The sequence below is a fragment of the Diorhabda sublineata genome, chromosome 10 (assembly GCF_026230105.1).
Source record: "Diorhabda sublineata isolate icDioSubl1.1 chromosome 10, icDioSubl1.1, whole genome shotgun sequence".
In the NCBI taxonomy this organism is placed as follows: domain Eukaryota; kingdom Metazoa; phylum Arthropoda; class Insecta; order Coleoptera; family Chrysomelidae; genus Diorhabda; species Diorhabda sublineata.
The window spans coordinates 8059418-8071880 of NC_079483.1; the positions used below are offsets into that span (position 1 = coordinate 8059418).

General features: G+C 26.9%; 1 protein-coding gene across 9 annotated transcripts in view; it reads right to left on the reverse strand.

Moving 5' to 3' along the window:
• LOC130449385 (long-chain-fatty-acid--CoA ligase 6) overlaps window positions 1-12463 on the reverse strand; it is a 36603-nt gene that overhangs the window by 12964 nt on the left and 11176 nt on the right. For 2 of the 9 annotated variants that reach the window (XM_056787170.1, XM_056787171.1), the window contains exons 2-3: window positions 5806-5969; window positions 200-323 (exon numbers count right to left, since the gene is read on the reverse strand). In XM_056787170.1, the coding sequence (XP_056643148.1) occupies window positions 200-323; window positions 5806-5969 (288 nt within the window). Of the gene's footprint in view, window positions 1-199; window positions 324-430; window positions 690-1974; window positions 2145-5805; window positions 5970-8070; window positions 8147-12463 lie in introns of those variants that run through there. The other 7 variants (XM_056787172.1, XM_056787174.1, XM_056787173.1 and 4 more) reach the window with 7 other exon arrangements.

Sequence of the window (12463 nt, forward strand, 5' to 3'; positions counted from 1 at the left end):
TTATTTAATGTCTTTTTATATTTAAAAGAAATTTAACGGAAATTTTTTGCAATTCATCCTATTCGCCAGATTTAGCCCCCTGTGATTAATTTCTTGTCCGAGATTTGGAAAAATTGTTTTGTTAACTTGAGAAAAAAATCATATGTGGTTGGATTCGGAAAATATCCGGCTCGAAGGACCAAATTTGTTAATAACTTACTTGATACTTTGGCTCCTCTTCTGAAGGATTCGTAAAGAGTTTTGGCGTCCGAATAAACGTAACTGATGAATTTGCCTTCTTTCGCTTGATTGAAAAATCTGGAAACTCTTATTACATCCGGACCCTAAAAAAATAAATAAATTCGATTCAAATTGAGGTTATGAACAACCAATGGAAAAAGGGCGAGGATAAAGTATTTTTTAAAGTTTTTTTTTTATAAAATACACTCACCGCGTAATTGTATGTATCTGATTGGTTGTTTAAATTGATTGGGGCGCTTATGGGGGGGACAGTTTTGCATCCGCAACATCCGCACATTTTAATAAAACAATTTCAAATATCCATTTTCAATTTATTTTATCCCGAAGCGATCATATTCTTCAGAAAAAAATCATAAAACGAAAGTAAATATCAAAATACTCATATACAATGTGTTTCAACAAAAATTAACGACTTATTTGATTGGTAGTATCAAATTTTACGACGCACCCTGTACGTTAATGAATTGAAAATATTCATCATCTTATGTTATATAAATATAAAGATGACGAAGTTGAAATTGTGCCAAAAAATTCGTTACCAGAAAATATTTTCTTTTATAATAATTGAATTAACTTAAATTTCGGATTAATTTCGAGGTTATGTAATGGAAATGTCACTTTTCGATTAGTTTAGAGGTTATGTAAGTATAGGGAAAGAGAAAAGTACGAAGACAAAACGTCATTTTATGAATATATGAAAATTGAGGATGTACTGAATCCACTATATAATCCAGATTTAGTCACCAGTGACTAACGATTCTTTTTAAATCTTCAAATTTCGAAATTTATCATGAATTTATTCGAAAAATTACCAAAACGCGCCATTTTACGAGTATAATGAAATTGAGGATGTACCGAATCCACTATATAAACCAGATTTAGCCACCAGTGACTAACGATTCTTTTTAAACCTTCTCATTTCGAGATTTATCATGAATTTTTTCGAAAAATTACCAAAACGCGTCATTTTACAAATATATATAAATCGAGGATGTACAGAATCCACTATATAAACCAGATTTAGCCACCAGTGACTAACGATTCTTTTTAAACCTTCTAATTTCGAAATATGATATGAATTTTTTCGAAAAATTACCAAAACGCGTCATTTTACAAATATATATAAATCGAGGATGTACAGAATCCACTATATAAACCAGATTTAGACATCAGTGACTAACTATTCTTTTTAAACCTTCTAATTTCGAAATATGATATGAATTTTTTCGAAAAATTACCAAAACGCGTCATTTTACAAATATATATAAATCGAGGATGTACAGAATCCACTATATAAACCAGATTTAGCCACCAGTGACTAACGATTCTTTTTAAACCTTCTAATTTCGAAATATGATATGAATTTTTTCGAAAAATTACCAAAACGCGTCATTTTACAAATATATATAAATCGAGGATGTACAGAATCCACTATATAAACCAGATTTAGACATCAGTGACTAACTATTCTTTTTAAATCTTCTAATTTCGAAATTGAATATGAATTTTTTTGAAAAAAAAAAAGTTAAAGATAATTAACGAGAAGTTAAAGGATGAAGGACTCATAGGTTAATCAAAAATTAACTAAAAACTGATTATTTTTCTCAAGGACGTCAACCAAGAAAATCGAAAAATCTATAGCATTTATGACAGGATGTAATACAGTAGTAAATAATTTTATAGGCAAATAATACAATAATCGAAAAGGACTAAATTGAAAAATGTGGTAATAACAATTCTGGGACACACTGTATACGATTTTCTTCACTCAATAAAAATTATTGAATAAAATTTACACTATACACTGCGATCGACGAACGTACTAATTTTATATGAAACGTTTTGCTTGTCACGTATAGCGTCGCGACGCTAGAAAATCAACTGGACGCGTCCAAGTACATAATAATTACATTATCAAAAATTTTTTATGCCCACACTCTCGAAAGCTTCCAACCAATAAGGTATCTCGTTTTATTTTTGAATAAACGGTACTAGTTAGTACGATATATTTTATATACAGGGTAATTCAATAATCGTTATAAATATTTTGTGTACTTTAAAGTTTATAGTTAATTTTTATTTGAAATTTATCACCGATTTTAATAAATTTTATTTTAAATCGAAGCTCATTTTCTTAGAAACCTAATTTTTTTATACAGGTTGTCCCCGTTGCGAAAAATTCGGGGGCGAGTAGATGACGGAAAAATGATGCTGCGTAATTATTCATTGAAAAAACTTATCTAATCTAATCTAATATTGTGATTATTTTCGATTTATGTTAATTTTCTACAGAATGTCTCTTTACGGCGAACGGTTTTCTCGATATTTATAACGATCTAAAAATCTCGTAAACTATAAATTTTATCCAATTAAATAAATTCTTTTTGTTAAAAAATCGATTAGAAAATTCATTTTTGCTACATTTAGATTATACAGGTTGTCCCTGTGAAAGTTACGGATTGTTAACCATTGGCCATGAGCCGCCCCTGGCCTTTCAGATAATAATATATAAATGTACTACAAGGACGTAATCAACCATTGAAAATTCCCTATATTTGAATGTAAACAATTATTTTTTTTATTGTTATATACAAGAGCGAATGAAAATAATGGTTAATTAACTTTTATAAGAAACACCCTGTATTTGAAAGACAAAGTATTTACAAACAAACAGACACTACCTCATCTTTTATCAATTTTACGTTAAGTTACAAAAAAAAGCATCAAGAAAACGAATCCTAACCTAACCTAAAAAAATATTAATTTTTTATGACAGAAAATATGGTAGACCCCTCGTATATAAATAAATTTTGTTAGATACGATAACGAATTCATTTAGTTCGCATTTATAAGATGTTGTTTGTGTAAATAAAATTAAATTTAAAACCATTTTTTTGAACTTCAAATAATATTTTGTATATAAACTATTTTAATTTGAACGTGTTGTGTTTGCGTGTGCGTCGTCCTTCTATTCCGATTATTTGTTTATTTTCTGCTATTCAAAATACCGTTTCATTTGCTTTGATTTATAAATTAACTCGTAATGGTTCGTTAAAAAAGAAAAAAATCCTTATTGAATAGCAATAAACAAAAAAATATATATATCTTATCTGTTTCAAGCTTTATTTGTACGAAAAAAGCTGATTACAATCATCAGATATCCATTATTCAACCATATACTGGGTGTCTCAAAAATTGTTATTTATTCAACTCGTTTTTATCAGAATGGTGTGTGTATATACAGTACGTCATCTCAAATGAGGGATAAATTAGAAAAATTGGGGCAATTTTTTTAAGTTAAAATTAGTATTTTTTAAATTATAATGTAATATAAAGGGTAATCCACCATTATATGATTACGTTATTACTATTTTTTTCATATGGAACACACCGTTGTTTCAATTTTTGGATTTTCATTATTATATATAAATTGATGTATGGGATATTTGAAATCGTTTTTTTTCGTACTTCAAAACGTGGAAATAGTTTGGACAAGCTTATGTAGTAGCACTTAGCCTCCGAAATATACATTTCTCAATTTTCATTGGTGAATGAAATATTTAAATTCGGTTATCTACCATTTCAGGACGTGAGATTAGTTTGATTTTTTCATAAACTTTGAGGATCGTGGATCAGATTCATCATTATTAACGATTCTTCTTCATTTTCTACCATTAAAAACTGATATTCGGAGTAAAAGATCGACTGAATACAAAATGCACGGTTTATTATGTTATTTTATCGTCATTTGGGTAATGGACAAGCTTATGTAGTAGCACTTAGCCTTCGAAGATATACATTTCTCAATTTTTATTGGTGAATTGGTGGATGAAATATTTAAATTCGGTTTTCTACCATTTCAGGACGTGTGATTAATTTGATTTTTTCATAAACTTTGAGGATCGTGGATCAGATTCATCATTATTAACGATTCCTCTTCATTTTCTACTATTAAAAACTGATATTCGGAGTAAAAGATCGACTGAATACAAAATGCACGGTTTATTATGTTATTTTATCGTCATTTGGGTAATGGACAAGCTTATGTAGTAGCACTTAGCCTTCGAAGATATACATTTCTCAATTTTTATTGGTGAATTGGTGGATGAAATATTTAAATTCGGTTTTCTACCATTTCAGGACGTGAGATTAGTTTGATTTTTTCATAAACTTTGAGGATCGTGGATCAGATTCATCATTATTAACGATTCTTCTTCATTTTCTACTATTAAAAACTGATATTCGGAGTAAAAGATCGACTGAATACAAAATGCACGGTTTATTATGTTATTGTATCGTCATTTGGGTAATGGACAAGCTTATGTAGTAGCACTTAGCCTTCGAAGATATACATTTCTCAATTTTTATTGGTGAATTGGTGGATGAAATATTTAAATTCGGTTTTCTACCATTTCAGGACGTGTGATTAATTTGATTTTTTCATAAACTTTGAGGATCGTGGATCAGATTCATCATTATTAACGATTCCTCTTCATTTTCTACTATTAAAAACTGATATTCGGAGTAAAAGATCGACTGAATACAAAATGCACGGTTTATTATGTTATTTTATCGTCATTTGGGTAATGGACAAGCTTATGTAGTAGCACTTAGCCTTAGAAGATATACATTTCTCAATTTTTATTGGTGAATTGGTGGATGAAATATTTAAATTCGGTTTTCTACCATTTCAGGACATGGGATTAATTTGATTTTTTCATAAACTTTGAGGATCGTGGATCAGATTCATCATTATTAACGATTCCTCTTCATTTTCTACTATTAAAAACTGATATTCGGAGTAAAAGATCGACTGAATACAAAATGCACGGTTTATTATGTTATTTTATCGTCATTTGGGTAATGGACAAGCTTATGTAGTAGCACTTAGCCTTAGAAAATATACATATTTGGATTTGCATTGGTAAACTGTTGTGTGGAATCTTTGAATTAGTTTTTTAGCATTTAGAAATGTTGAAAATACCCTAATTTAATGGAAATGTACCATAGTCTTTGTCGGATTCATCATGATTGACGATTTTACTGTGAAAATGTTGCTTGGGAATCGAATTCTATTATTAAAAATCGTTTTTGTGCGTGATACATCGGCTGACAAATAAATTCACGGTTTAGTGTATTATGATATCTCATCTTTGCTACTGGACAAGCTTATGTAGTAGCACTTAGCCACACAAATTTTTGAATTTACAGATTGAGGAACATTTTATTTTATTTTCTATTAAATATTTGATTATTTTCTAAATACTGTCCTGTCTAGAGCTACGTCATCAATACGAGCATTTTTTTACGTTTCGATCAGTTAAATCTAATTATTTTTAACAGTAAACTTATTTGAATTGATTCATAGGAATAATAAAATTGAACTCGTTATAAAATGTTGGCATTAATTCAGAGGGTCACGTGATGTAACGCGGATATATTTCAAGGTCTCTACTGTTGACAATGAATAAATTAATCCTTTTATCAATAATAGACCGGTTTCTAATCAAAATAATGTGATGAATTTTGAGGAATAGATTCGGTCTTTGGTTTTTATATACTTACTTCTTCTTCTTCTATACATTGAGCTTCTAAAGGGAACAATGGTCTCTGTGGGACTGGATTTGAGCCTTTTGCTAGATAATACGCTGAAGCTGCAGCCACCCCCGTTAGAGCCAAAGCTCCAGCCCCTCCGCCTATGTAGAGCAGACATCTTTCCATGTTATCGACTGCAAATAAAAACATGTTTTGATTATAAAAATCTAGTTTTGCACATATTGACTGGACTATAATTCAGCTGATTCAATAAGCTCAGAGTCGGACTCAGTCTAATAGTAATCGAAAAATTTATAATAATGAAAATACGTAATTAGTAGGATTGTTTTGAAAAATATTGACTGGACTATAATTCATCTGATTCGATAAGATCAGAGCTGGACTTGGAGAGGAGTTTTAATTTTGTTTTTTGCTTTTCCAAATTGTTCAAATTATGTTTTTTGCTTTGTGGATTGTTTAAATGTCGTAATTTTAGCTTTAAAAATTCGTTTAAATTTTGTGTTTGCAATTTCTTTTTTTTTTGCTTTTTTCATTTTTGCTTTCCAGACAATTTTGTGTTTTGCTTTATAAAATTGTTTAAATTTTGTTGTTTGCTTTGTTTAATTGTTTTAATTTGGTTCTTCTTTTCAGAATTGATCAATTCTTGTTGTTTTCTCCAAAAATTTGTTTATATTTTGCTTTTGGCTTTTTGAATTGTTTAAATTCCATTTTTGGCTTCCTAAAATTGTTTAACTTTAGTTGTTTGCTTTTTAATATTGTTTGAATTTTGTTCTTAAAGTTGTTCAAAATTCGTTTTTCGTTTGAACTGCTTAAATTTTGTTTTTTGCCTTGTAAAATTGTTTAAATTTTGTTTTTTACTTTTCAAAATTGTTTTAATTTTGTTTTTTCCTTTTTTTATTGCTTAAATTTTGTTTGTCGCGTCTTAAAATTGTTCAAATTTTGTTTTTTTGCTTTTTACATTAAATAAATTTTGGTTTTTGCTTTTAAAATTGTTTAAATTTCGTTTTTTCCTTTTTGGATTGCTTAAAGTTTGTTTGTCCCGTCTTAAAATTGTTTAAATTTAGTTTTTGTTTCTGGAATTGCTTAAATTTTGTTTTTTGCCTTGTAAAATTGTTTAAATTTTGTTTTTTACTTTTCAAAACTGTTTTAATTTTGTTTTTTCCTTTTTTTATTGCTTAAATTTTGTTTGTCGCGTCTTAAAATTGTTCAAATTTTGTTTTTTTGCTTTTTGCATTAAATAAATTTTGGTTTTTGCTTTTAAAATTGTTTAAATTTTGTTTTTTCCTTTTTGGATTGCTTAAAGTTTGTTTGTCGCGTCTTAAAATTGTTTAAATTTAGTTTTTGTTTCTGGAATTGCTTAAATTTTGTTTTTTGCCTTGTAAAATTGTTTACATTTTGTTGTTTACTTTTCAGAATTGTTTGAATTTGGTTTTTTGCTTTTTGGATTGCCTAAATTTTGTTTGTCGTGTCTTAAAATTGTTCAAATTTTGTTGTTCACTTTGTAAAATTGTTTAAATTTTATTGTTTGCTTCTTAAAACTGCTTAAATTTTGTTTTTTGCTTCCAAAATTGTTTAAATTTTGTATTTTTCTTCGTAAAATTGTTTGTATTTTGGTTTTTGCTTTTGAAATTGTTTAAAATTTGTTTTTTCCTTTTTGGATTGCTTAAAGTTTGTTTGTCGCGTCTTAAAATTGTTTAAATTTAGTTTTTATTTCTGGAATTGCTTAAATTTTGATTTTTGCCTTGTAAAATTGTTTAAATTTTGTTGTTTACTTTTCAGAATTGTTTGAATTTTGTTTTTTGCTTTTCGCATCGCTTAAATTTTTTTCTTCTCATCTTAAAATTGTTCAAATTTAGCTTTTTTGCTTTTGGAATTGCGCAAATGTTATTTTTTGATCCTTGTAATTGCTTGAATTCTATTTTTACTTTTCAAGTGAATTTATTGATAACCAAAAACATTATAATAAGGAAAATATTGACCGGACTATAATTAAGCGGATATACAGAGCTGGACTCGGCCTATAAGTAACCAAAAATTTATAATAATATGAAAACTATATTCGTAATAGATAAAATCACACTTATATCATAGATACTGAAGCCGTTTCTTTGGCGCATGCGCGTTTCTCATTTCAACCAATTCAATAACGACATTTCGTATTCCTTGAACGACGTAACGTTCCAAAAATATGATATTTCAAATATGATTTCACTCGACAGTTGTTCAAAATAAATAATTCAATCGATAAATATATTAGTAAAACAAAGAACTTACAATATATATTATTTTTTTCGACTGGAATAAGTCAACGATTCAATAATAGAAACTCGTGGATCCACCATAAACACTTATATAATTTTAGATCGGAGTGCGAGGTATTTTTAGACACGTGCGGATATATCGGGAGCCTTAAATTTTGGTTTTATGGTTTTACGTAACGAAATTAATTTTTTGTTAACGTATTAAGATGCAAAAAAAATAGGAGATGAATGTTGGGGGTTGTGTTTTGATAACGTGAGAATTGTCCGGGATGATTAATGAGGTTTTGTAGCATCGTAGCAGACGCTCTTTTATTGGACTATAAAATTTTATTATTCGTTGTAGTTCATTTAAATGTTTCGTTTTTTTTTTTCTTGTTTTTAAATGACTAATTTTGTTGGTGAAATATTTTGTTGCTTTTTTTTGTTTTAATTTTATTTTGTTCTCATTTGTTTTTTTGCGTTTTGTCGATATTCATAATTTTATTTTTTGTTTATTTTTCATTGCAGTTGTCTAGGTCTCGTTTTTTCATTTTCCACGTCTTTTTTTTTAATAGTTAAAAATTGTTTTTGCAGTTATATATATATTTTTGTTTCACGTTTCACTAAATTTTTTGTATGTGTTATTTTGTTACCATTTTGCTTGAGATTTTCTAATTTTTTCTTATTTTTAATTGTCATTTTGTTTATTTTTCGTTTCTCATTTGTTTGTTTTTCATTAATTTTTTCAATTTCCAACATTTTCTTTGTGTACTCCATTCAACGGTTAATATTTCTTTTTTTTAGTTTGAATTTATGAATTGCTTGGATTTACTTATTCAGATCTAGTTTTTTGCTTTTTCAATCCGTTTTAATTTTGTTTCTCTGCGTTTTCAATTGTTTTTCGCAAAAGTTTGTTTTTTGTGGTTTCATTCATATCTCATCTTATTTCATTCTAAAAATTTCGTTTTTTGCTTTTTTAGTTGTTTAGTTTCCTTTTTTGTTTGCTTAAGATGTCGAAATTCTGTTATTTTTGTTTACTATTCATTTATTTTCATTTTTTTAACTATGAAGTTTTTGATTTAGTCCATTTTCAAAGTGTTTTTTCATTGTTAAAATTTTGTTTTAATTTTGGATTCTTTTTTTGTTTTTTCACGTTGTTTAAGGATTAAATTTTTCGTGTTTCGTTCACTGTTTTTATTTCTTTTCCACTTATTCACTTTTCTGTTTCCTTTCTCAGATATCAAGATTTTTTTTATTGTTTGAATTTTGAGTAGTTCTTTGCTTCTTAAAATTGTTTGAATTTTGTTCTTTCCTTCTTAAAATTGTTTAAATTTTGTTGTTCTGCTTTCAAAATTTTTTGAACTTTGTTCTTTCCTTCTTAAAATTGTTTAAATTTTGTTGTTTTGCTTTCAAAATTTTTTGAATTTTGTTCTTTCCTTCTTAAAATTGTTTAAATTTTGTTGTTTTGCTTTCAAAATTTTTTGAATTTTGTTCTTTCCTTCTTAAAATTGTTTAAATTTTGTTGTTTTGCTTTCAAAATTTTTTGAATTTTGTTCTTTCCTTCTTAAATTTGTTAAAATTTTGTTGTTTTGCTTTCAAAATTTTTTGAATTTTGTTCTTTCCTTCCTAAAATTGTTTAAATTTTGTTGATGGCTTCTTAAAATTGTTTGACTTTTGTTCTTTCCTTCTTAAAATTGTTAAAATTTTGTTGTTTTGCTTTCAAAATTTTTTGAACTTTGTTGTTTCCTTCTTAAAATTGTTTAAATTTTGTTGTTTTGCTTTCAAAATTTTTTGAATTTTGTTCTTTCCTTCTTAAAATTGTTAAAATTTTGTTGTTTTGCTTTCAAAATTTTTTGAATTTTGTTCTTTCCTTCTTAAAATTGTTTAAATTTTGTTGTTTTGCTTTCAAAATTTTTTGAATTTTGTTCTTTTCTTCTTAAAATTGTTTAAATTTTGTTGTTTGCTCCATAAAATTGTTTGAATTTTATTTGTTTTTAAAATTGTTTGACTTTTGTTCTTTCCTTCTTAAAATTGTTTAAATTTTGTTGTTTGCTTCTTAAAATTGTTTGAATTTTTGTTTATCGCTTTTTGGATTGCAAAAATTTTGTTTCTAGCTTTTTGAATTTGATCGAATTCCGTTTTTCTCTTTTTAAAATTGTTGAATTTGTGTTTCAACTTTCTAAAATCGATCAATTTTTTTTTCTTTTTTAAAACTATTTAAATTTTGTTGTTTGCTTTATAAAATTGTATTAATTCAGTTGTTGACATTTTAAAACTTTGTTTTTTGCTTGTTAAATTCTTAAAATTTCGATTGTTTGTTTCCAAAACTGTTCCAACTTTTTTTTTGCTTTTCGAATTGCTTGAATTTTGTTTTTCGTCTTTTAAATTTTTAAAATTTCGTTTTCAAAAGTGAATATAATTGCTTTAACCTATAAAAAAGTCCGAATTTCATAAATCAAACAAATTTCGCACACTCATTTACAAAGTATCAAATTAACGTGACATTCTGTATAAAAAAAACTCACGATTTCTCCATTTATTCTTGTAACTCCTTTTGTCGTCCTTAAATTTTTTATTGCAAGTCCTCTCTTTGACGATCTTACTTGTCTTCAAACACTTTTTGGCGTAATATTCCATCATTAAATAAGAAAAATAAGAAAAAACAAATAAACGCTCAAAAATCACTTTCCTTTCCACATTCTGTATACGAAAAATGTCTTTACAAAAGTGACGATAGACACTAACGCGAAAACATAAAAGAATTGGAGCGAAATTTGTGTTGTAAGTACCGAGTTCGGTGGATGTGTGACTCTTCGTGGACCATTCAGAACGTAAATGGGTAAATGGTACAAACAGTTAAACGGTACCATTGGTGATGGTGGCAGTACTATTCAGCTGCATGAAGAACATTTGTAGAAATTTGAGAATTATTCTAATCATATATTTTCGTCGTTGTATTATTTGGTTTCATATTTTATTAATAATAAATTTTTTTTATCTTTTTTTGTTATGTCATTTGTTTCATTTTGTTTTCTTTTTTTTATATTCTTGACATGTCTAGTTTTTTTTTTCAATTTTTACATTTAGTTTTACGTTGACTTTTTGTTTACTCGATTTCGGTGATTTTTAGTTTGTTTACATTAATTTTTTGTCATTTTTTTGTTGTTTTTCTTGCAAAAATGTCTTATTCTCTTTTATTTTTTTTTGTTTTAAATTGTTTATGGACAGTTTACAGTTTGTTTTGATTTCTAATATATTTTTCACTTACTTTTGAAGTTCTTGAATGTTTACATTTAGTTTTAGTAGACGTTTGTTTTTGATCAATGTATTGTAGTGATCTTCACTTTTTGTTTAGTCGATTTCGGTGATTTTTAGTTTGTTTTCATTAATTTTTTGTCATTTTTCTCACAAAAATGTCTTATTCTCTTTTATTTCATATTAATCCACTTGAATTGGTTTTCGACGAGATGTTTGCTTTTTGTTTTAAATTGTTCATGTACAGTTTACAGTTTGTTTTGATTTCTAATATATTTTTCACTTACTTTTGAAGTTCTTGAATGTTTACATTTAGTTTTAGTAGACGTTTGTTTTTGATCAATGTATTGTAGTGATCTTCACTTTTTGTTTAGTCGATTTCGGTGATTTTTAGTTTGTTTTCATTAATTTTTTGTCATTTTTCTCACAAAAATGTCTTATTCTCTTTTATTTCATATTAATCCACTTGAATTGGTTTTCGACGAGATGTTTGCTTTTTGTTTTAAATTGTTCATATACAGTTTACAGTTTGTTTTGATTTCTAATATGTTTTTCACTTATTTTTGAAGTTCTTGAATGTTTACATTTAGTTTTAGTAGACGTTTGTTATTGGTCAATGATTGTAGTGATCTTCACTTTTTGTTTAGTTTATTTCGGTGATTTTTAGTTTGTTTTCATTAATTTTTTGTCATTTTTTTGTTGTTTTTCTCACAAAAATGTCTTATTCTCTTTTATTTCATATTAATCCAATTAAATTGGTTATCAACGAGATGTTTGCTTTTTGTCTTAAATTGTTTATCTGCAGTTTTCAGTTATTTGAAATATGTTTAGATTTGGTTTTTTTCTCTAATTTACATTTTGCCTTTTTCTTTTCCAATCGCTTAGATTCAGATTTTTGCTTTTTTCAATTGTTTACATCAAGTTTTTTCCTTTTTTTTTAATTTTTCACATTAAATTTTTTGCTTTTTTCACTTGTATAGATTCGGTTTTTTACTTTTTTCAATTGTTTAGAATCAATTTTTTGTTTTTTCAATTGTTTAGATTCGGTTTTATGCCTTTTCTAATTGTTTAGATTCAATTTATTGCTTTTTTCACTTGTATAGATTCTGTTTTTTGCTTTTTTCAATTGTTTAGATTCAGTTTTTTGTTTTTTCAATTGCTTAGATTCGGTT